The 23,230-nt window shown below is 40.6% G+C and overlaps 1 protein-coding gene across 4 annotated transcripts in view; it reads left to right on the top strand.

The window, feature by feature from the left end:
- FBXO11 (F-box protein 11) overlaps nucleotides 1-23,230 on the top strand; it is an 83,839-nt gene that overhangs the window by 55,010 nt on the left and 5,599 nt on the right. For all 4 annotated transcript variants that reach the window (XM_084829194.1, XM_084829195.1, XM_084829197.1 and 1 more), the window contains exons 5-18: nucleotides 1,511-1,640; nucleotides 3,681-3,764; nucleotides 3,851-3,983; nucleotides 10,350-10,456; nucleotides 10,547-10,658; nucleotides 11,240-11,346; nucleotides 11,457-11,594; nucleotides 14,956-15,173; nucleotides 19,291-19,376; nucleotides 19,465-19,559; nucleotides 20,543-20,665; nucleotides 20,743-20,828; nucleotides 22,378-22,454; nucleotides 22,553-22,696. In XM_084829194.1, coding sequence (XP_084685320.1) covers nucleotides 1,511-1,640; nucleotides 3,681-3,764; nucleotides 3,851-3,983; nucleotides 10,350-10,456; nucleotides 10,547-10,658; nucleotides 11,240-11,346; nucleotides 11,457-11,594; nucleotides 14,956-15,173; nucleotides 19,291-19,376; nucleotides 19,465-19,559; nucleotides 20,543-20,665; nucleotides 20,743-20,828; nucleotides 22,378-22,454; nucleotides 22,553-22,696 — 1,640 coding nt within the window. The remainder of the gene's footprint in view (nucleotides 1-1,510; nucleotides 1,641-3,680; nucleotides 3,765-3,850; nucleotides 3,984-10,349; nucleotides 10,457-10,546; nucleotides 10,659-11,239; nucleotides 11,347-11,456; nucleotides 11,595-14,955; nucleotides 15,174-19,290; nucleotides 19,377-19,464; nucleotides 19,560-20,542; nucleotides 20,666-20,742; nucleotides 20,829-22,377; nucleotides 22,455-22,552; nucleotides 22,697-23,230) is intronic.

Here is a 23,230-nt window from a genome sequence, read left to right as displayed (position 1 = left end):
ACAGAAGTTTTTTGTGTTTTGCATGGCTGATGTTTTTCACTACTTCTAGTAATGTTCTTGCAAACTGTACAATCAATATTTAATATATACACTTTCTCCTTCCACCATACTGCTTCTTGCCAACCTCTTGCCAACCTTTTATACGTAAAACTTCAAATATTGATTCCAGAATCAGGTATGCAAATTAGTCAGTTCAAAATACTTTGATTTGCTTCATTTGTATTTTGCAAGTGGAACATATTAATATCCTTCCCTTGTTACATTTGACTTCCCTATCTCTGTTGTTATTTTTGGCTCCCTCCTCTTTTTTGGTTTGTCCCCCAGTGTAAAAACTTAGATTGTAAGCTCCTCAGGGCAGGGACCTCCCATGTTACTATGTAAAGCACCATGAATATTGCTAAAGATAAATAAATTGTCCCTTGGCTGTCCTTTTTTTCAGTTGCTACCATTTTACTTCTACTTTACTTTTGCTGGCTTTAGGTAAGCAGTTAGTGGCAGTGCTCATGTGAGCGCACACTCATTCTGAGTGGGGGTTGGTTGGACATAAAATAAAATCATGGTGGAGAGAGACTGTCTTCATTCTTTATAGTCTAACTATATTTAACAAGTGCGTTATAAATAGAGTTTTTCGATCTGAAGTTCCTTTTTATACAACTAATGGAATTTTGCAAAGTGTGAGGGTCTATAGTCTAGTATCAGCCATGTGATTAAGGTACTTAAGGGGGAGCAGATACCATAAAAAGGCAGATCAGATGCCATTAAAAGCCTGAGATAACAGGACAGACTTCACCTAGCACCTCAAAGTAACCAAGGTGCCAGGCACACATGCTTAGGGAATTCTAGCATAGAGTAAGCCAAGCTACGTGTAGGACAGAATGGTTAAGTATAGGAGTTCTTCAGACCTTGATTTGTGGGAGGCCCAACTTCTGATAGCAGCCGAGTACATGCATCTGTGCTTGCAGAATGCACTTTTTCATAAACGATTAATAAATATGTTCAGTATGTGGCTTGGCCAAGTGTCCATAGATATGATTAAGAATGTCAGAGCACGTAGTTTGCTTTTATATGAGGATGTTAATAGGTAGGATGTGATTATTCTTGTGAAGAAAAGCACAAAGAGGAGAGAGAGAAACAGTTAGTGGTGATAAGTTCAATCCTGTTCATTAAAATGCTTCTAGGACTATGCTTGTATTAAGCACATGCTCAACCCTTCAGTCACATCTAGACCCTTATCCAAATAACAAATGCACATCTGGAAAAATTGTTAGTCTTAATGACTTGGTTTTAGCTTAAGTGATAATCCTCAAACCTTCTGTTTAAACTGTGCAGTTCTCTTTTCTAGTGAACTATTATCAATAGGAAATAAGCACATAGAAACTTCTTGATCATGACTGGAAGTGCTGCTTTTAAGTTCCCAAATTGTTTTCATGTAATTTTTGATTCATCTGGTTTATACCTTTGTTCTATTAAAGTATGTTCACAATTTTGTATCCTGGGTGTCTTTGTTCAGGAAACGACTCTATATGGAAGTATTTGAGTATACACGTCCAATGATGCACCCTGAACCTGGTAAATTTTATCAGATTAATCCAGAAGAGTATGAACACCCAAATCCCTGGAAGGAAAGCTTTCAGCAACTGGTATACATATCTTTTTAAAGATTCCTCACTATATTTCATACCTAAATGTTTTAAAAGCTGAAAGAGGTTTCGGGGGAGATATTTTTCTTTCCTTGTCTGCTGAACATTTGTGTCTCCTTTTGCCATCTTTTCCCACTTCCATCAATTTAAACTGTCTTCTCTGAGATCCCAGTTCAGCACTCCTAGTGTGATAGTTTCACTTCTCAAATCTCTGCTTCAGTGTTAACATCCCGAGTTATAACATTAAAGGTTCCCCAACTGTCTTTGCAAATGAAATCTAATTCTTGGGATGCTGAATGATGCAACACAATACAAATTCTCTGCTTGGGCTAAACTGTGGCACACATGTTGCTTCAATCATGTGAAGGCAAAAGCTTGCTAAAAAGGAGTATATACTTACATCTAAGGAGCCTAATGACAGAAAATAAAAAGATGGGAGTAGATGGACTTGTATGGGGGAATATGGAGAGATTAGAGGGAAAAAGTATTATTTTTTATTTAAAGCAAATTTCTAGGCCTTACAGCTGTAAAAAAAACAAAAAACATTTTGGAAAGTAATGCCTGGTGAAAACTCAAGAGTGTGAGCCAAAGCTGATGCAGAATAAAATGTCTAATGAATTGGATGTGGGGAAGCAAGCTTCAGTGTCCTACATAAATATCCACCTGTCCACCCAACCCAGGAGATGCTATCTTGTAACAGAACCAAAAAAGATGACGGAAATAAAGCAAATAAATAGTGACATGCATGCCTGTCTCAAAGAGTTCATGAGAGTTGAGGTTTCAGCTTTCCTTAGAATATCTTTTTGCTCTGTTCATAGCCCTCTCCAAGGTGCCAGTTTTGGTAGCCTTTCTGACCTACCCTAACCTCCACTTTGTTTGTTTTGTCTGTCTGTCTGTTTTTCCAGTATATGAGTCGCCCTATAGCTGAAGCTCTCGGGTGATATACACAATAAAAGCAAAAACAATGAAACCAATAATAAAACTTATTTAAAAGTATTGTTTTCAAAGCAGCTACAAAAATTCAGCATTTAAAAGAGATAAATAACTGTGCAGCTAAAAATATAGAGATTATTTTAAAATGCAGTATTAAACCTATTAAAAATAAAGCAAGCAGCAGTTAAAAATACATTTAAAAGGCCTAAGAGAATAAAAATGTTTTTGCCTGGTGCTGAAAAGTCAAAACGCGAGGTGGACCGCTCTAAAGAGAGTATTCCACAATTTGGGGCCACCGCATAAAAGGCCTGCTCACAACTTTTCTCATCAGTCCATTATACCTTCCTCTCTATTTCTTTTATGTTCCCCTCCCTCTACCTCTGTCAGATTTATCCAGTGTAGGCTGTAACCTCTCTGGGACAGCAATGCCGTGTTTAACATGGAATCAGCACCAAGAGTTGTTGAGGCTCAGCACAGAAAACTGCCGCTGTTGTCCAGATTCATTGTGGGGAAGTGGGACAAGAGTACAAAATCAGTCTATAATTAGGATAAAGACAAAAGTATAAATCCCGGGGTAGAAGTAACTCAAATACCTGAGTGAGCAGATAAGTTGGATCAGGTATAACAGAGGCTGAGTATCTGAAGGGAAAGAGGAGGGTGTGCTAAAATCGCCAGATCTGCAAAATATGGAGGATCTGCACTTGTCACTCAGTGTTGAACATGCCTCACACTGCTTCTTGGCAGATGGAGGTTCACTGCTTCCTTGTGAATGTGATTCATTACATAGTCATCAAGGGAATAGTCTCTGGGGGAGTTCCATGCCCAGTGATCAGATTAGAGTGGGAGGCAAAGTCTTAAATAAGGTTCGTCTTCTTCTCCCCTCCTCAAAAAAGTGCAGCCTTTTCAGTTGTACTTGAAGTAAGCAGCAGAGCCTGGAACCCAGATCAACTTACTAAGCATGCTTAACATTAGAGTGCTATGAACTGTTTTCAGGAGCTTTGCAATGTTACACTTTGTTTTTGTTCATGCTCTTTCTTTCTCTAATGTAACTCCATAGGTCGTGCTTCACAGTAGACTTACTTCAAAATGTTCTTTCTCCATTTTTAGTATAAAGGAGCCCATGTAAAGCCAGGATTTGCAGAACATTTCTACAGTAATCCAGCAAGATACAAAGGAAGAGAAAATATGTTGGTATGTTTGTGAATCACTTTAATTGAATATTGGAATGACTTTCCTATTCGATATTCATCTTTAAACTCCTCTTTGTTTTCTTTTAGTATTATGACACCATTGAAGATGCATTAGGAGGAGTACAAGAAGCTCACTTTGATGGACTTATCTTTGTTCATTCTGGCATATACACAGACGAATGGATATACATTGAATCTCCAATCACCATGATTGGTGCAGGTATTTCATTTGAAAGGCATACATTTTCTTGTCTCTTTAACATTTCTGGTTAGCATAGCTTGCTGCTTTGTGTTAATTATCAGAAAAGGAGGCATAGGGTGGAAGCCAACATCATGCGAGTGAAGTCCACTCACACAGTAGGACTTTCACCCTCTCTCCTCCCCACTTCAGACCCCTATGTCCCACAAAAATCTGGTCTGGAGAGTCCTCCAACCCTCTGGAGTGGATTTTGAGGGTGTGCAGGGGGCTGCAGGGATGGGGATTGCCCTCCTCCTGGTTTCATTGACAGAAGCTGTTTCATCACTGGAAAGTCTGAATTGGATTCCACTCAGAACTGACATGGTACCATGTTCCACAGAGCATTCTTCATGAAAAAAGTGTGTGTGTGTGTGTGTGTGTGTGTGTGTAAAACCTGAAAGCTTGGAACAGTATCAAGCTACCCATTAGCCCAGTAAGATAGCATCTCACCAATTGTATGCTTCAAGATTTGTGTTAAAATTCTAATATGTCTATTTAAAAGTACTTCTTTCAGAAAATATTATGGAATGACACTGCATTTCCACTGGCTGGAAAGAAGGTCACTAATGCAGACCAAAAATAGATGTCCATGTCCTTTATTCCCTTTGCTAGAGAAGAGATAGCAGTCAGCATTGAGCAGCTTTCGTGGCTAGTACTGCCCCATCCAAGATATTTGCGAGAGATGTAGTAAACTGTCCATCTCTTTATGTATCATCTTGTGGAACTTCCTTAAAAACCACACTCTAGTTCATTGGTGGAGAACTTGTTTAGCCCCAAGAACCATAGCAGAAACCTACTCTCAGCTTGAAGGCTGCAGCTGTTTTTACATATTTAAAAGGTCACATAAAGTATACATTTGCCTAAACAGGATGAATGTCAGATTACAGCTAATGTATTTGTTCTTCTATGGTCATGATTAGGCTACATGTGTTGTGTATCTAATATGGTAGCAAGTATATAAATTACTTGAGCTTATCTTATAGATGAGCAGTTTAAATAACGTTAAAATATATCTTCTGTTAGATTGACTGAGAACAGCAGGTATAGAGAAACCCCTCAGTGTAAGTTAGGCTAATATTCATAAACATAAGAAGAGCCCTACTGGATCAGACCAAAGACCTATCTAGCCCAGCATTCTGTCCACACAGTGGCCAACCAGCTGCCCATGGGAAGGCCACAAGTAGGACATGCGTGTAGTAGCACCCTCTTGTTCGTGTTTCCCAGCGACTGATACACAGAGGCATACTGCCTCAATACTGGAGGTAATATACAGTCTTCATAATTAGTAGCCATTAATAGCCTTATCCTCCAAGAGTTTGACTCATCCCCTTTTTAAGCCATCTAAGTTGGTGGCCATCAATACATCACTGTAGTAAATTCTATTCATGTGCTGTATGAAAAATACAACCTCCAAAAGTCTGGAACCCAAGTGTGTGGTGCAAAATAGAGGGAGGGGATTACAGACCTCTTCCCTCAGCAGCAGCACCCCAGCCTCTGGACTGCCAGTCTCATCAGTTAACTCTTGGGGGCTGGGGGGTGGGGAGAGAGAAGTACAGTATTTACCTTCTTTTCTCCCCCTATGAGTGTGTATTTGGAGTGGCTGGCCTCTTTATCTTAGTGATTCCTTTTATCTATTCAGATGTTCTTTTTTTAGTTATCCTGTCCAACCCACTGAACTTAGGAAGAGATAACCATAATGCTGTGTTCTGAACTTTTGGTAAAACTGGGCCTTTACCTTGGATATTTCATGGCTCACACTTCCTTGATGTTGTATGCAATATTTTTTGTTCCAGTCCCCTTTTTCTTGTTGATCTTGCCCGAATCGGTGGGGCTATTTGCATAGCAAGATAGCCCACCATGGGTTATTTAACCCATGGAGAGGCTGTGATGTGTGCAGGCCATGTGCGGCCACCATTTTGAATATGCAACCCCTGCTCAGTCTGTTGCATAACCCATGGTCTGTTTTAGGGTTATGCGAGGGTTGTTTAATCCTCACATAACTCACACTTGCTGGGTTCACAAGACACAACAACCTTTGTGTGAGAGTTGCCCATGATGAGCTGTGACATGTTGTCCAAACCTGGTCAGTGTGTTTCCTAACAATACAGGATTTTCAGTTGCAGAGAGGTGTTATTCTGAAGAGTTTTCCTGAAGGTGCAGGGTTGTTTGGCTTTGTGTTCTGTAGTGACAATTGTTCATGTAATAAGACGGAAGCTAACAATGCAGTGCATTTGCCACATCATATTTACCATGATTTAACCAAGCTGTGATGTCAATTAATTTTCCCACTGTATTTAGAGGGTGCATTTTTTAATCAGTCTTGGAGGAAAGTTTAAAGATGTCAGCACTTAGAAGAACCATGTCAGTGCTGAGGTATCGTTTCCTCTGCACCATTTCCCTAATCAAAACCATCCCCTTAAAGCTGCTGTTTTCCCAGTTGGGGGTGGGGGAGTTCAAGAGGTACAATATGGGTTCCCCAATATAGGAAATAGGAGCTTTGAGGCTGTGATTTTGGGTGGGAAAAAAGCATAGGAGAAAGGGTAAATCTATCCTCCCGAAGAGTCCCCCCCCCCCCCGAATCCAGCGCATAAATTTATTTATTTATTTATTTATTTATTTCATTTATATCCCGCCTTTTTTCCTCCAAGGAACTTAAGGCAGCATACATAATCCTCCTCCTTCTTCCATTTTATCCTCACAACAATAACCCTGTGAGGTAGGTTGGGCTGAGAGTCTGTGACTGGCCCAAAGTCACCCAGTGGGCTTCCATGGCTGAGTGGGGACTAGAACCCGGATCTCCCGACTCCCAGTCCAGTACTCTAGCCACTACACCTCCTCCCTCTCCTTCTCCCCCCCCCACCTCTGCTTTTGTCTTTAAAAAAGAGGCAAGATGTAATCACAAATCTTATGCATAATATGTAGTTTGGCTTATATCTAATAAGTCTTCGAGCAGGTAGATCTTCAGTTTCCATAGCGAGTACCTTGCTTATCTGGTGACACCATCCTCAGGTTCCTTCCTCTCTCTGATCTTGAGTATTTACTTGTATGTAGTAAAATCACTGTCAGCCCCTATTCTGCTCCCCAGATCAGGCAAGAGCCATTTTCTCTTTAGTTACATTTTTAAGAGAAGGATTCCTTTACATCTCCTCTTTGCTCCTTCATCAAGCATTTCAGAGGAAGCTACTATTCATGGCAGTTCTATATGCCTACAGAACTGTTGCAGTGCAGTCATTAGGCAGTGAATGGGTGGTTTGCAGCTGGTCATTCCTGCAGGACCCCATTGTGACAGACTCCCCGAAGGTAATATTATCATTGGGTGAATTACTCTCTTACTTGGGGAAGGATTTCACAGCTGCATTTGTCTCTGGTGATTTGAAGAAAGTATTGTTTAAAGTATAGCAGAGGTAAAGACCCCCTAAAAGTATCTGCTTCTCACACCTGACTAATATTGTCTTTAGACATTACGGGTCTAGTCAAAGTTTGGGACTTTGCTATTGAGTTCTTTAGGAACTCATGCATTCATCCCCCAGCCATGCTGCCAAATATCTACCATTGCAATTATTGGCCTGTTTGAAGCTTGAGGCCACCTTCAAGTGAAAGTAACTGTGGAATGACCAAGGTGAAAGTCCACAGTAGCTCCTCATCAAGCCTTCTCTTTCTTTTCATACGTTGAATATATGTAATTGCTTTACAGTTAGCAACTTCTTGTCATTCCCAGTGGATCTTGAAATCTTCATGGTACAGTGTGGGCATGGGTATGTGTTGGCATTGCATACACACAAAAAGGAATGTCAGACAATGGTTTTTCTATTGGTTCCTTCTCTCAGTTGCCCAATGTTCTGAATTCTGTACCCGTTAGCATCTTGACTATATAGAAATGGCCTGAGAGACTCTAGTAATCATATCCTCCTATTTTTGTTGCCTGATAAGATTGCACATCTGAGTTGTAAGACATTAGACCCTTTGGGGTCTTTAGGAACTCCTGTTGAAAATGCACTGGTCTTTCAGGGTCAGTTACCATAGTTCTTTAAATTCAGAAATGCATAGTCTCTTTCCTTGCTTTACTTGAGATTTTCCCTGAAAAACAAGATGAAATTTCATTGTGAACACATGTGGTTTCCTTGATACATGGTATTTTAATAAACTGACTGCTTCAGCTCTAAACACCACCAGGATACTTTCCTTTTGTATTCTTAATTGCAAATATTTGATAAATGGATGTCCCTGTGTTGTCCTTTGTAACTATATTCTTTATCCAAAGCCCAGGCTGCAGATTAGCCTAAATTATACCACTAGAGATTCTGCTTAGAAAGAGGTAGAACATTCTGAAGCTAAACGGTACACCCTCCTGTCATTAGTACACATTTTGCCTGTGATTTCTCCCTGAATTTTTTCTGCTGCAGTATGGTTTGAATATCAAGTGAAGCTTGTCCTTAGAAGACCAAGACTGTTCCTTTGGTAGTCAAATTTAGTCGTGTTCCCTCGAGACTAGGACTAGTTATTGGGAACACATTTCACTGGTGGTTAAAGAGCTGCACTGGTTCCTGAAGCATTTCTGAGAACAATTTCAAGTACTAGTGCTTACCATTAAAGCCCATCATGGCTTGAGACCTGGGTACCTGAAAGACTATCTTCTCCCATGTCAACTTGCCCATTCATTGAGATCTGCTTTGGAGGCCCTTCAGTGTCCCTGGCATCTGAGATGAAGTGGGTGGCTACTGGGAAGGGAGGCTTTCTAAGCTGTGACACCCTGCTTATGGAATGCTCTCTCCAAGGAGAGCACTTGGTGCCAACACTGATGTCTTTTTCAGAAGCAGGTGAATAGTTCCCATTTCCCTGGCCCTTTTCACCTGAGTGATTTTATGCTGCTATTTTGTATTTGTTTGTATGTGTTATGTATTTGTGTGTACTGTCTTGGAAGTACTTATTGAAGGATGGTATATAATTTAGTTAAATAAAAATGAATTACGTGGCAACTGGCAATATTTCTTCCTTCTTGGATGTTTAGAAGGACAGTTATAAAATGGAAGTCACGTCCTCTCTGGCTACTGTACAAACTGGACTTCTCTAAGAAAAGTAGTTTATCAGAAATTAAATAATTGTGTGACTGAGTTTGTCACAGGAAATTATATGGTGGGTGGATTATCTGTTTCCCAACTGTTCCCTTTAGAAGTAGTGCATGCAGACTGAAATACTGCTTTTAAAGATGAAGTGCTACTCCTGTGGATATTCTCTTTTGCTTCCTGCTCTGTGGATGCTTGTGACACTTTACTAAGCACTGCTATTCAAGCCTGGTTTAAGGAAGTTGATAAGAGTGCTAGATCTACTTTGCTTACAGAAGTCCAATTTGTACAGAATCAAGAGAAGATACTGCTTCCATTTTATAATGCTCCTTCTAAACCTGCACAAAGTATTGTCTCTACTGAATCTGGCCTGTTGGCTCTTTCTGTTCCCCTTCATTCTAACAGCTACTTAGCTTGCAAATTTACAGAGCTGAGATGATCACAATGAGAATCTTGGATTGTGGCTTTGTGCTCCCCCTGCTGGTTTCTTGAAAATAGCACACAGAGACACTGGCGCTTGGTCAAAGCAGGCAGATACTTGAGTAAACATAGACTAGGTGTACCAATACAATTGATTTGAATACTAGTAAACATAAAATCACATGTTATGTCTTGAATAACTTCTTCAGAAACTCTAGTATTTGTTTACAATACTTAAGATAAAATAAAAAAACAAAAAACCTCTCCACACTATATTGGAGAAATAACCTCTTCATCTTGGCACAGGCAATCCAGTGAGCCTCTCTGAGTTTCCATGTGGAAACAGTGTTACATTTTATATATGCAGATTTAATAATGTCCAGAACTGTCATTGTGCCTGATTATACAGTGCTAGAGAATAATCATAGCACCACATATTCAGCATCTCCTATCTAAAGCATAAGATTATAGTAGGACTTTAACAAATACATTGAAGTTTAATGTAGGAATCACAAGTGATATCTTATAATCAGTTGGCCTTAACTGAGTGAAGGAATATTTCCTTCTACTAAAAATTAGGAGTTAGAACCTGGAATCTATAGATGTTGGATTTGGGTAAAACTAACAGGGACAACTTCTGATTTCATGTAAAGTGCAGTTACTGTATCTGAAATTGAATGTCTTAATAGATTTAAAAGGCCTGAGTTGTCCTCTTGAGTCACATTGGAAGTATAAAGCTTATTGTTGGAACAGCCTGACAATAGAAACTGTGTTGCTTTGAAAAAAAAAAAGAGAGATTAGAAGTAGACTGTGTATTTGCAGCTCATTATAATTAACTTTTAAATTAAATACATTTTGTGTACAGCTCCCGGGAAAGTGGCAGATAAGGTCATTATAGAAAACACAAGAGATTCAACCTTCGTCTTCATGGAGGGATCTGAAGATGCTTATGTGGGTTACATGACAATCAGGGTAAGAAACATGGGGCAAGCACGTACATTGAAATTACTAAGTTGAAAGAAATGAATGGCTTGTAAAGAGTTTTACTGTATATCCTTTCAGTTTAACCCTGATGACAAATCTGCACAACATCACAATGCCCACCATTGCTTAGAGATTACAGTCAACTGCAGCCCGATAATAGACCATTGTATTATTCGAAGTACTTGTACAGGTTAGTAATTTCTCTGCTAAAAGTGTCATCGAGTAACAGATGCGCAATAGGCTATTACTTTTAAATGCATAATTTGGCTGAGATTATTCTTAATACGTGGTCTGCTAGAAAATTGTTGTATATAGGACCTATGTCACCTGCTGCTCTAGCGATATCAGGGTGATGAAACTTGAAATCTTTATGGTGTGAAAATTCCAGCTAATGAAAACCTTTGGTCTGGAGCATTCCTTTGTGTCCCCTTCTTTTAGTCTACTCCTAGTAAATGTTTACTGGGAACTTAAGGTTAAAGACTGCTGCTCTGTACCTTCCCTTCCCTGCAGTCTTTCCTCAAGATGTTCTTAGGTACCATGCATGCATGCCGGGCTGGCCTCAGTTTTCTGCCTGGGCAAACTGTGAGCAAGTGAGGTAATGAATCACTTGGCTTTCTGGCATATTCTGAAAGGCTCAGATTAGATAATGGACAAGAGCTAGCCAAGTTACTTCAGTTTTTTATTTTTAGTTGGTGATGCATGCTGGAGGTGTCTTATGAAAGCAAAACTATACTAATTTCAATTTTCCATATGTAAACACTTCATTTTCAGTTGGTTCGGCAGTCTGTGTTAGTGGCCAGGGAGCTTGTCCCACTATCAAGCATTGTAACATCAGTGATTGTGAAAATGTTGGACTCTACATTACAGATCATGCACAGGTAACATCTTTTCACACTTTTCCTCTTTCCTATCCCTTTTTTATTTTATTTTATTTTCCTTGTAAAATACATGTTTTATCTTAAATCCACAATCTTTTCTGATCTTTTAGGGGATATATGAGGACAATGAGATCTCTAATAATGCATTAGCTGGGATATGGGTTAAAAACCACGGAAACCCTATTATCAGACGGAATCACATTCATCACGGGCGTGACGTTGGTGTTTTTACATTTGACCATGGCATGGTAATGTATATTTTTCCTTTTGAGGAGAGGTTAGTGTGTATGTGTGCATGAGTGCATATGAGTTGCATGTGACTGTGGTGAAAAAGTGGGCTTTTGTGAATATTAAAGCTGTTTCTGTTAAGCCTTCTGTCCCTAGAGCCAGAATGATGGTTTATCTTGTGTTTATAGAGTTCAAGAATATAGAGTGTACATTGAAGACTAGGAGCCTGGGAATGCGCAGTAGGTTTTCTCACCCCTGTGAATTCCTTCCTCCCCTGCCTGGCTAGAGTTAACTATGGTGCAGTGTTTCAGCTTCACTAGTGTTAACCATGCTTAGCTTTTAAACCAGGGTTTAAAATTGGTTGTTTCACTGTGTCCTCTTTATCTACCTTTGGGCACAATCAGTGCAGAAAAATGGGTCCTGGGTTCCTAAAGGAGAAGGTCAAAAGCAGGGCAAGATCCCCCCCACTCACCCCGCTGGAGTCACTTGGAGCACGTGCCTGCCCAGCATCGAAACAAGTCTCATACTTTGGCCCTGGAGATGAAGCCCGGGGCTGAGAGCTTGATGCTGGGCAGTGGAGGTGTTCAGTGAATTTTGCAGCCAAGGTCCAAACAAGCACAAGCCCTCTTCATCTTCTCCAGTGAGCATGCTGGCAAAGCCACAGGGAAAGTGGAAAGGCTGTGTTTTGGCTTTGCAACCAAGGCCAGCAAAAATGTATGGAACCCTAGTCCTATATCAGGGATGGGGAATGTGCGACCCTCCAGATGTTTCTGGGTCGTCAGCTCCCATCATCCCTCACCATTGGCTCTACTTTTTAGGGCTGATGGCAGTTGCAATCCAACATCTGGAGGGCCACATGTTCCCACCACTGTCTTAAATGAAAGTCGCAGTTCTCTGGCTTCTGATTATTGGATGTGATTTCATGATTGAATCCAGAGTTTGCAATTCATGGTGTCATTGCAACCATATGGAAAAATTAGTATTCTTCCTATGTTCTAGTTGCATATCCAGTAGATGGCAGATGGGCCTGATTCCACAGGAGCTGTTGTGGCCACATTCTGACAATCATATAGCAAGATGAGATTGTGGCCAATCCCTACTCCTAACATAGAATGTCTGAGCAAATTATATTACTTGCCTTTTCAGAGATGCCACTCTTTGGAGTTTGGATAAATTATTGGAACTCTATGTACCCATTTGCCTTCGAATTAGATTGGAAATGCCATTTTTTTTTATCATGCTTCTAGCCATAACCAGAAAAGATTCTTTGGAAAAACACTTTCAAATGTTGCAAGTGCTGTACTGGTCAAAAATGGACCTTGAGATGGAAACTGTTCATAATTTCAAAGCATAATGTTTCCTGTTCTGCTGCCTGTCTCTATACATCGTTCACATTTTTGAAAACATTTTTGTAGGCAGAAATGAGATTCTAGCCTTGTGCTACTTCCAAAAGGCTCATTAGTTGCTATCTTGGAGGTTGTAGTCATGTGCTAAAAACAGTTGCACTTGCAAATTGCACCTTTCTAACATATATATTGCCATCACAGAAAAACTGGAATTCCTGCTTACCAACCTGGGTCTGAAACAGCCAATTTTGGGAAATGCTGATTTTGCGGGAAATTTGGAATAAAGGGGGACAAACTACATTTTGTGTATCCATATTTTTTCTTTTAAGTGCTGTTACCTTTGCAGCTCCTAAATAAGATTACAAGCGGACATGATTGATTGTCGCTTAGAAATACTCAAACTATTTCAAAAATGTTTTAAAGTGTTATTTTCAGTCTTTTAAATATAACTTTGAGAGCTGGGTGTTGTTTTTAAAATATACCGTTTGCAGCAGTTTTTCCTCTTCCATGTCATACAAGTACTGCTGCAAGGTTTCATAACTTTTTTTCCTTTTAAGTGTGCTTAAGAATGCACTGTTCTTTATATTTAAGCAGAGGGACATACAGTAGAGAGAGAAGATAGGGTAAAGTTTGGGATCCAGTAACGTTAGCCCGGTGTTGATGTGGACTAAAGTTTTTCTCTCTGGGTTTTATTACTGGATTTGGAGTTGGATATAGGAAATGTTTCAATATAAATCCAATACCTATCACTGTCCCTTCATAGTTGAATTGTGAATACAAGGCCATTTTGCTTTGAAGGTTTCCTCTGCCATACTTTGGTCTGTGTGTTGCATACTGCTCTTTCTGCAGTATGTTTTAAAAACTGGGAACATCATGTTCCACCCCGGCACACACTTTGTTCCTAAGGATTTTTTTAAAATTTCCTACTTCCCATGCAAGAAGATTCTTGATGCTTTATTTTCAGATTGCTATTCTCCTGCTTCTTTGTGCTGCAACAGTTATGGAACCCACTTGTTACAGGATGGCATTTTTCCAGTGCTTGCATTAGTGCTTCTTGGGACTGTTCCATGGTTGCCAGAACGAACTGTTTGTCAGTTAAAAATGTATTGCCATGTTGACCTTTGCATTTTAAGCATTAGGTATTGCGGCCAGGTGCCTGATATGAGCTGCAACATGTCTGCTATAAACCATATATATTATGTTCCATGAAAGCCACGGGAATTATTCATTCACTAAGCAAATGTAGTTGTAAATCCTTGGCCAGCAGTTGATGTTGTTTCTTGCAGCACTGATTGGACACCAAAGTCTACACAAAATCCTTTTGTTCCAAATTAATAATCCAGGGGCTACAGTAACCTCCTGCTTCTCTAAAGTAAAATCTTTATACTTCAAGAGTAGGAATCTCAAATATTTCAATTTAAGCATATTCTGTTATCACTCTAATACTCATGGTGGAGCAGGGGGGAAAATCCAGGTTCCTCATAGTCTGGATGTTACAATTCATCTTAAAACCCAGTCTGTTCCAGTATACTTTACTGTTAATTTGAATTTATTTTCTAAATTTAAAAGTCCATGGTTAACAGATTTCAAATTCCTTGGTGCCAGCATTAGTGATACTTTTACTTATCACATATGAGACAAAATATTTGCTATATGAGGCATTGATGTGATAAAATTACCTAATGTTGACTCTGCTCCATTGTACAATAATGTGAGAATACTGCCTTAGCACTGACTGCGGTGTGCACGACTCTGTCTGCAGCCTGAGAATTGGGCCTAACATACTCTGCACTTAAAGTGCTTAACAAATGCTGTGATAGAACATGAAATCCTGAGGCCTGCCTTCTTAAAATTATGTTACTCTGTAAAGTAACATGTATATTGATAGTGCTGTAGAAATAATAACAATAGCAGTTCTTATGTTTTTGTATATTGACATCTTATACTGACAAGGTGGGAGAAGAAAATAATTCAAAATTACTTTTTCCCATTGTGTTCTTTAACAACCCCCACCCCTCTTCTTCCTTGTGTTTAGGGTTATTTTGAGAGCTGCAACATACATAGAAATAGAATAGCGGGCTTTGAAGTGAAAGCATATGCCAACCCTACCGTAGTTCGTTGTGAAATCCACCATGGTCAAACTGGAGGAATCTATGTTCACGAAAAAGGAAGAGGACAGTTTATAGAAAACAAGATCTATGCAAATAATTTTGCAGGTGTATGGATTACTTCAAATAGTGACCCAACAATAAGGTATCTATCTTTATTTTGGCTTAGAGGGAAAGTCCACCCAAGGAAGCAGTGGTGGCATCATGATGTTGTTGACCGTTGCAAAATATCAATTGTAGTTTGATATTCCTTCCTTCTGGGCCTGCCCTTAGAAGGAAGCCTCTGATCTCAGAGGCTTCTGCGTATCCAGTGCCTTGCTGGGCATCACAGCAAGGCAGGAGGAGTGATAGAGACAGTTTTCACCTCCTCATCCTCCTTTTAAATGTTTTTCCTCTAGATGGGCCTTTGAGCTCGTTTACAGAGAGTGTGCTGGTTGGGGCTGGGCTGGGGCTGGAGAGGCCACAAGATTTCTTGTATCCTGGCCTCTCCCCTCCCATCCTCACAATGTCCCCTTTTCCCCCCCTCTGAGGGGGCAGGGTGGGGGGATCGGAATGCAGAGTGCCAGGTCATAGCAGTGTCTATGGCCTCGGGAGGGAGACCCCAAACAATCCTACGGTCCCTGAGACACTGTCCCAGGGACCATGGGATTATTCTCTTCATCATTTGGGAATCATCTAGTTTCTAAATTGGCATGTAGGTCTGGCCCCATAAGCTATATGAATGAGAGACTACCTAGAAACTATGTAAAAACCATTCTAAGCTCTTTGAATGAAGAACAGGGTATACATGTAAAAACAAATGTTTTATGAATTCTACATTCAATGTTTTGTTGTTCAGTCGTTCAGTCATGTCCGACTCTTCGTGACCCCATGGACCATAGCACGCCAGGCCTTCCTGTCCTGCGCTCTCTCCCGGAGCGTGCTCAAGTTCATATTCATTGCATCGGTGATGCTATCTAGCCATCTCATCCTCTGCCGTCCCCTTCTCCTTTTGCCTTCAGTCTTTCCCAGCATCAGGGTCTTTTCCAGAGAGTTTTCTCTTCGCATTGGGTGGCCAAAATATTTGAGCTTCAGCTTCAGTATCTGTCCTTCCAATGAGCACTCAGGGTTGATTTCCTTTAGGATGGACTGATTTGACCTCCTTGCAGTCCAGGGGACTCGTAAGAGCCTTCTCCAGCACCACAGTTCGAAAGCATCAATTCTTCGGCGCTCAGCCTTCCTTATGGTCCAGCTCTCACAGCCATACATTACTACTGGGAAAACCATAGCTTTGATTAGATGGACCTTTGTCGGCAAGGTGATGTCTCTGCTTCTTACTATGCTGTCTAGGTTGGCCATAGCTTTCCTCCCAAGGAGCAAGCATCTTTTAATTTCATGGCTACAGTCACCGTCTGTGGTGATCTTGGAGCCCAAGAAAGTAAAATCTGTCACTGCTTCCATTTCTTTTCCTTCTAGATGCCAGGAAGTGATAGGGCCAGATGCCATGATCTTAGTTTTTTTAATGTTGAGTTTCAAACCAGCTTTTGCACTCTCCTCTTTCACCCTCAACAAGAGGCTCTTTAGATCTCTTCGCTTTCTGCCATTAGGGTGGTATCGTCTGCATATCGGAGGTTGTTGATAATTCTCCTGGCAATCTTAATTCCGACCTGTGATTCATCCAACCCGGTGTTTCTCATGATGTACTCCGCATATAAGTTAAATAAGCAGGGTGACAATATGCAGCCTTGTCGTACTCCTTTCCCAATTTTGAACCACTCAGTTGTTCCATGTGTGGTTCTTACTGCTGCTTCTTGACCCTCGTACAGGTTTCTCAGGAGACAGGTAAGGTGGTCTGGTACTCCCATCACTTTAAGAATTTGCCACAGTTTGTTGTGATCCACACAATTAAAGGCTTTAGCGTAGTCAATGAAGCAGAAATAGACGTTTTTCTGGAATTCTCTTGCTTTCTCCATGATGCAGCGAATGTTGGCGATTTGATCTCTAGTTCCTCTGCCTCTTCTAAACCCAGCTTGTACTTCCGGTAGTTCTCGGTTCGCATACTGCTGAAGCCTAGCTTGTAGGATTTTGAGCATAACCTTGCTGGCATGTGAAATGAGCGCAATTGTGCGGTAGTTTGAACACTCTTTGGCGTTGCCCTTCTTTGGAATTGGAATGTAAACTGACCTTTTCCAGTCTTGCGGCCATTGTTGAGTGTTCCAAATTTGTTGGCATATTGAATGCAGCACTTTAACAGCATCATCTTTTAGGATCTTAAGTAGCTCTGCTGGAATACTGTCATCTCCGCTAGCTTTGTTGTTACTAATGCTTCCTAAGGCCCACTTGACTTCACTCTCGAGGATGTCCGGCTCAAGTTCAGTGACCTCACTATCATGGCTATCAGGGACATAAAGATCTTTCCTGTATAGTTCTTCTGTGTATTCTTTCCACCTCTTCTTAATCTCATCTGCTTCTGTTAGGTCCCTGCCTTCTTTATCCTTTATCATGCCCGTCTTTGCACAAAACGTTCCCTTGAGATCTCCGATTTTCTTGAAGAGATCTCTAGTCTTTCCCATTCTGTTGTTTTCCTCGATTTCTTTGCATTGTTCATTTAAGAAGGCCTTCTTGTCTCTCCTTGCTATTCTCTGGAACTCTGCATTCAGTTGGGTATCTCTTCCCCTTTCTCCCTTGCTTTTCGCTTCCCTTCTTTGCTCAGCTACTTGTAAAGCCTCATCAGACAGCCACTTGGCTTTCTTGCATTTCTTTTTCTTTGGGATGGATTGAGTTGCTGCCTCCTGAACAATGTTATGGACCTCCGTCCATAGTTCCTCAGGCACTCTGTCTATCAGGTCTAATCCCTGAAATCTATTCCTCACCTCCACTGTATATTCATAAGGGATATGATTTAGGTCATACCTGAATGGTTTAATGGTTTTCCCTACATTCTTCAATTTAAGCCAAAATTTTGCAACAAGAAGCTCATAATCTGAGCCGCAGTCAGCTCCAGGTCTTGTTTTTACTGACTGTATAGAGCTTCTCCATCTTTGGCTGCAAAGGATATAATCAATCTGATTTCGATATTGACCATCTGGTGATGTCCATGTGTAGAGTCGCCTCTTGTGCTGTTGGAAAAGAGTGTTTGCTCTGATCAGCGTGTTCTCTTGGCAAAACTCTATTAGCCTTTGTCCTGCTTCATTTTGTACACCAAGGCCATGCCTGCCTGTTATCCCGGTGATTTCTTGACTTCCTACTTTAGCATTCCAATCCCCTATGATGAAGAGGACATCTTTGTTTGGTGTTAGTTTTAGAAGGTGTTGTAGGTCTTCATAGAACCGATCAACCTCAGCTTCTTTAGCCTCAGTGGTTGGGGCATAGACTTGAATTACTGTGATGTTGAATGGTTTGCCTTGGATTCGTACTGAGATCATTCTATCATTTTTAAGATTGTACCCCAGTACTGCTTTTCCCACCCTTTTGTTGACTGAGTGCTACTCCATTTCTTCTAAGGGATTCTTGCCCACAGTAGTAGATATGATGGTCACCTGAATTAAATTTGCCCATGCCTGTCCATTTTAGTTCGCTGATTCCCAAGATGTCGATGTTCAGTCTTGCCATCTCATGTTTGACCACCTCCAGCTTACCTTGATTCATTGATCTTACATTCCAGGTTCCTAAACAATATTGTTCTTTACAGCATCGGATTTTCTTTTCACCACCAGACACATCCACAGCTGAGTGTCCTTTCAGCTTTGGCCCAGCCGCTTCACTCTTTCTGGTGCTACTTGGAAATACCCTCTGCTCTTCCCCAGTAGTATATTGGACACCTTCCGACCTGAGGGGCTCATCTTCCGGCGTCATATCTTTTAGCCTTGTGATACGTTCCATTGAGTTTTCTTGGCAAGAATACTGGAGTGGGTTGCCATTTCCTTCTCCAGTGGACCACATTTTCTCAGAACTCTCTGCCATGACCTGTCTGTCTTGGGTGGCCCTGCACGGCATAGCTTATGGCTTCACTGAGTTATGCAAGCCCCTTCGCCACAACAAGGCAGTGATCCATGAAGGGGCATTCAATGTTTAATACACTGTAAACATGAAATAATTCATATTTGCTGTTGGCTGATTATATATATATATATATATAATATATATAAAATCAAGAATCTTATTTTTTTAAAAAATCAGAATTTACTCTTGCATTTGGAAGCTGCAGTTCTGTGTACAACTGCAGCCTTTGTTTGATCATGTGATGCATGACAACTTTATTTTCTCTGGCTTTTGTACAATAGGGGTAATGCAATTTTTAATGGGAATCAAGGTGGAGTCTATATCTTTGGAGATGGAAGAGGCCTCATTGAAGGAAATGACATCTATGGTAAACAATTGAATATTTTCTCTATTGCACTTGGTAATCTATGTGTCTATGTGCTATATTTTCTCATATGTGCTACCTCTTCCAACAGGGAATGCATTAGCAGGGATACAAATTCGGACTAACAGCTGTCCCATCGTTAGGCACAATAAAATTCATGATGGTCAACATGGTGGTATTTATGTGGTAAGCATCTCAGTGTGGTTTTGATGTGAACTTTGGATTTTTTTTTCTAGCGCCCGTTTTGAGCATTCAGAATGTGGTTTATGAACATTTGAAAGGGAGGAAGGCTCTGCTCTCCCATTCTGTGTGTCTGTTTGAACATCTGCAGGATGGTCCCTACTGTGCATGAAAGTTGGGGGTGGGTAACACCCCCCCCCCCAGTCTGGTTTATCCACATTTTGAACTCATGAAAAGGCTGCAGTTGGATTTAGATGTGGGTATAGGATATATATTGAATAGTTTATGTATATCATATAATAGCCTTCAATGCAATAGGGTCAGCATTTTTTATGTTCATTGGAGGGAAACTTTTGGTAACCTTAATGCTTTGCTTTATAGTGGAGGCAATTGGAAGGGATAGAATAGTAAAATGGAGATGGGTCCTAGCTTAGTGGTAGAGAACATGCATATTTATATTTATTTAAAATTAAATCATTTGGGAGATAGAACTGTAGTTTGTGGTTTTCAGATTTGTGAATTAGCGTAGAATTAATACAAGAAATGCTTTTCTGCATGTACTCACCAGCACTAACCATTTGTGATTTGGACAAGTTAAATTAAATACTGAAACAGAATCATTTCTTTCAATAACAGACTTAGATGGTGAATGCCGCTAAGATTGTAGCCAAAACAGGGCTGCTAAGAAACAAGAGGGAAGCATCTGCAAACCTCGGGGTTCTGCCAAGCATGCTGAAATAGATTTTTTTTTTAAGGAACAAACCTAAGTGGGCAAAAACTCTCAAAAAAGAGTCTAGTGAGGTCTGAACATACTTATTACCAGAAGATAGAGTAAAATGACAGTTGCAAACAAAAACAAATGGAACAGGCAGAGGCCCTCCTTGGAAAGAATGGCTGGCTTAGACTGGAGCTTTCTTTTTTCAGGATGGAGGATGCACAGAAACATTTTGTTGCAGGTCCCACTTGTATTTACCTATTTTTGTTTTCAGCATGAAAAAGGCCAAGGTGTGATTGAAGAAAATGAAGTTTACAGTAATACCTTGGCTGGAGTCTGGGTAACAACAGGAAGCACTCCAGTGCTGAGAAGAAATAGAATACATAGTGGTAAACAGGTATGTTGTTAACAATTGTGTAGGTCACAGTAACACAGATTTCAGATGCTTTACCAGATGTCTTTTTAATGCTTCAGGTTGGTGTTTATTTCTATGACAACGGACATGGTGTGTTGGAGGACAATGATATCTATAACCACATGTACTCAGGGGTTCAAATCAGGTAAAATACACCTTCATTTGTATTTTCACCCCAAATTCACACAGCAGCCCCTTGTGCCCCCTCAAAACCATTACTGAAGGTCAGGAGACCTTCCAGAGCGGCATCCAATACAGTGGGAAATAAGAATTGGCAAAGTCCCTGTGCACCGAAGCAGTTTCTTAATCATGTCATGATGTGCCCACATTTGCATAATTTCCCATGTGATCTCTGTCTGTCTAAAAATATATACCTTTCAGGATGCTGGATACCAAAATTTAGTCATACAAGATATGAGGGGCTCTGTCAGGAAGAAAAATCTAAGCATATCTGAATCCCATTAAAGCAATGGTACTTTATCATGCTGTTCAAGGAGACTCCAGATGTGTTCAGCTGACAGGCATTCATGGCTGAACCAAAAAGGGTGTGTGTGTGTTCATGAGTGTTCCCATTAATATTGGAAAGTGCTGTCTCCCCTTCAGCACTTTATCAGAGATAGAATGCTTTCCTGTTCAGAAAGCCTTAGTCTCACTCTCTGAATGGACTTCATTTGCCCTGTCACATCTGCAAATATCCAAATCTGATTGAAGTGCCATGACATCATCACATTTGTGACATGATGCTCTGATTAGTAGGATCACTCAAAGACAGAGGGAGGAAAAGCCCTAACCAAGGGAGAAAAAAGGACACCAAAGCAGCATTAGAGAAGGGAAATAAATGACATCAAACATTGTTAAATGAAACTGAATACTATCTCAATTAAGAATTTAAGCATGTGCTCACACGCTGTGGCCCATTTCGCATGTCACGGTATCCAAAATTCTGGGTTATCATAAATGAGGCATCATATTTATGCATGCTGCTTGATCGCTCCTGCTGCTTAGTGGGAGTGGCTAAACAACCCACAGACCTTCCATCCATAGTTTGTTTAGCTTTACCCATGAACCAGAAACTCTGGCTTGTTTCTACCCCAACAGCGAGAGAAATAACTCACGGTTTGTTGTTTGGTCACTTCTCTGGCTTGTTGGGGGAGAGGCAAGCCAGAGTTCCTAGTTTGCACATCATGGTAAGTGAACCATAGATAGAAGGTTTATGGGTTTAGCCACTCCCACTTGTAGTGGGAGTGATCAGGCAATGTGCACCAGCTGCCGTGTTCACAATAACCCTGAATTTAAAAAAAACACTTCTGTGTTGTTGTGATGTACAAACTGAGCCACAAAATTAAAAGAGAGAACATTTAGTGCAGCCTTTGCTTGCTCTCCAGAACCTTTTATGTCCAGAACCTTTCCCTGACCCTGGGCTTGGATCACAGCATTATGGACATTCTGCATTCAGATGAATGTGGGATGTCAGAGATTCAAACACTATTATCTATACATAGCGTGAGGGTGTAGGACGAAGGGTATGAATGCCAGAGCTGCTCCAAGCTCACCATCCATGTGCTTAAATTTCCGTGGATTGTACCCCAGATTCTACAGTGCTAGTAATACGTTTCCATCTTCAGTTGTTATTTCAATTCACCTGTATAAAATCGTAACTTTTGAGTAACTTCTTGGTATTTACTTATACACAGAACTGGAAGCAACCCCAAAATTAGGCGCAACAAAATTTGGGGAGGCCAGAATGGTGGAATTCTTGTTTATAATTCTGGTAAGTTTTCCCTCTAGTTAATTTTTAAAGTTCAAAATACAACACAATTCCATGCCTCCACAAGATCTTGATTTTTTTTTTCTTTTACCATTTTAAAGGGCTTGGATTTATAGAAGACAATGAAATTTTTGATAATGCAATGGCTGGAGTATGGATTAAGACAGACAGTAATCCCACGTTAAGAAGAAACAAAATCCATGATGGAAGAGATGGGGGCATTTGTATATTTAATGGGGGCAGAGGTAACATCCTTTCATTTTTATCATATTTACTAATAGCCAGGTGGATGCCTTTTAAAAATAAAAATTGAAACCTTTTTCTTTCTTTGCACTCAGCCAATTTCACCACCACTACTCCCTAAAAATACACACAGGGCCCATGCCATAGTTTGATCCTATGAGAAGTTGCAGTTATATTTACTATAAAAGAGGACCTGTAATTCTCTGTTTAGCTACCCAAAATAAATCTGCATTGGAGTATCAGAATTCCACTGGCTATAAACTGTTGCCTTTTCTGAGAGATTGCCAAATTGTGGTTGAAGATAGGGAATATAAACACTAGCTTGTTGAAGTAATTGATCCTGGGTTTTCCAATGGAGGGAGCAATCCTATCAAGATCAAGTCGCTTCCGACCCCAGGGGCAGGAGGCATGGTGAGGAACGGATCTCCTCCTCGCTCCCCCAGCCCTGCTTTCGCGGCTAGACAGCCGATTTCAGGTGTCTGACCACGGGACCTTGGAGCGTGGGAAGTGGCAGCTGGACAACACATCCTATGTGT

Source organism: Heloderma suspectum, chromosome 1, assembly GCF_057233095.1.
Source record: "Heloderma suspectum isolate Gila_16-S chromosome 1, 16-S_ref, whole genome shotgun sequence".
Taxonomy (NCBI): Eukaryota; Metazoa; Chordata; class Lepidosauria; order Squamata; family Helodermatidae; genus Heloderma; species Heloderma suspectum.
Note: the sequence above shows the minus strand (reverse complement) of the source record. Positions and strands in the feature narration are given on the sequence as shown.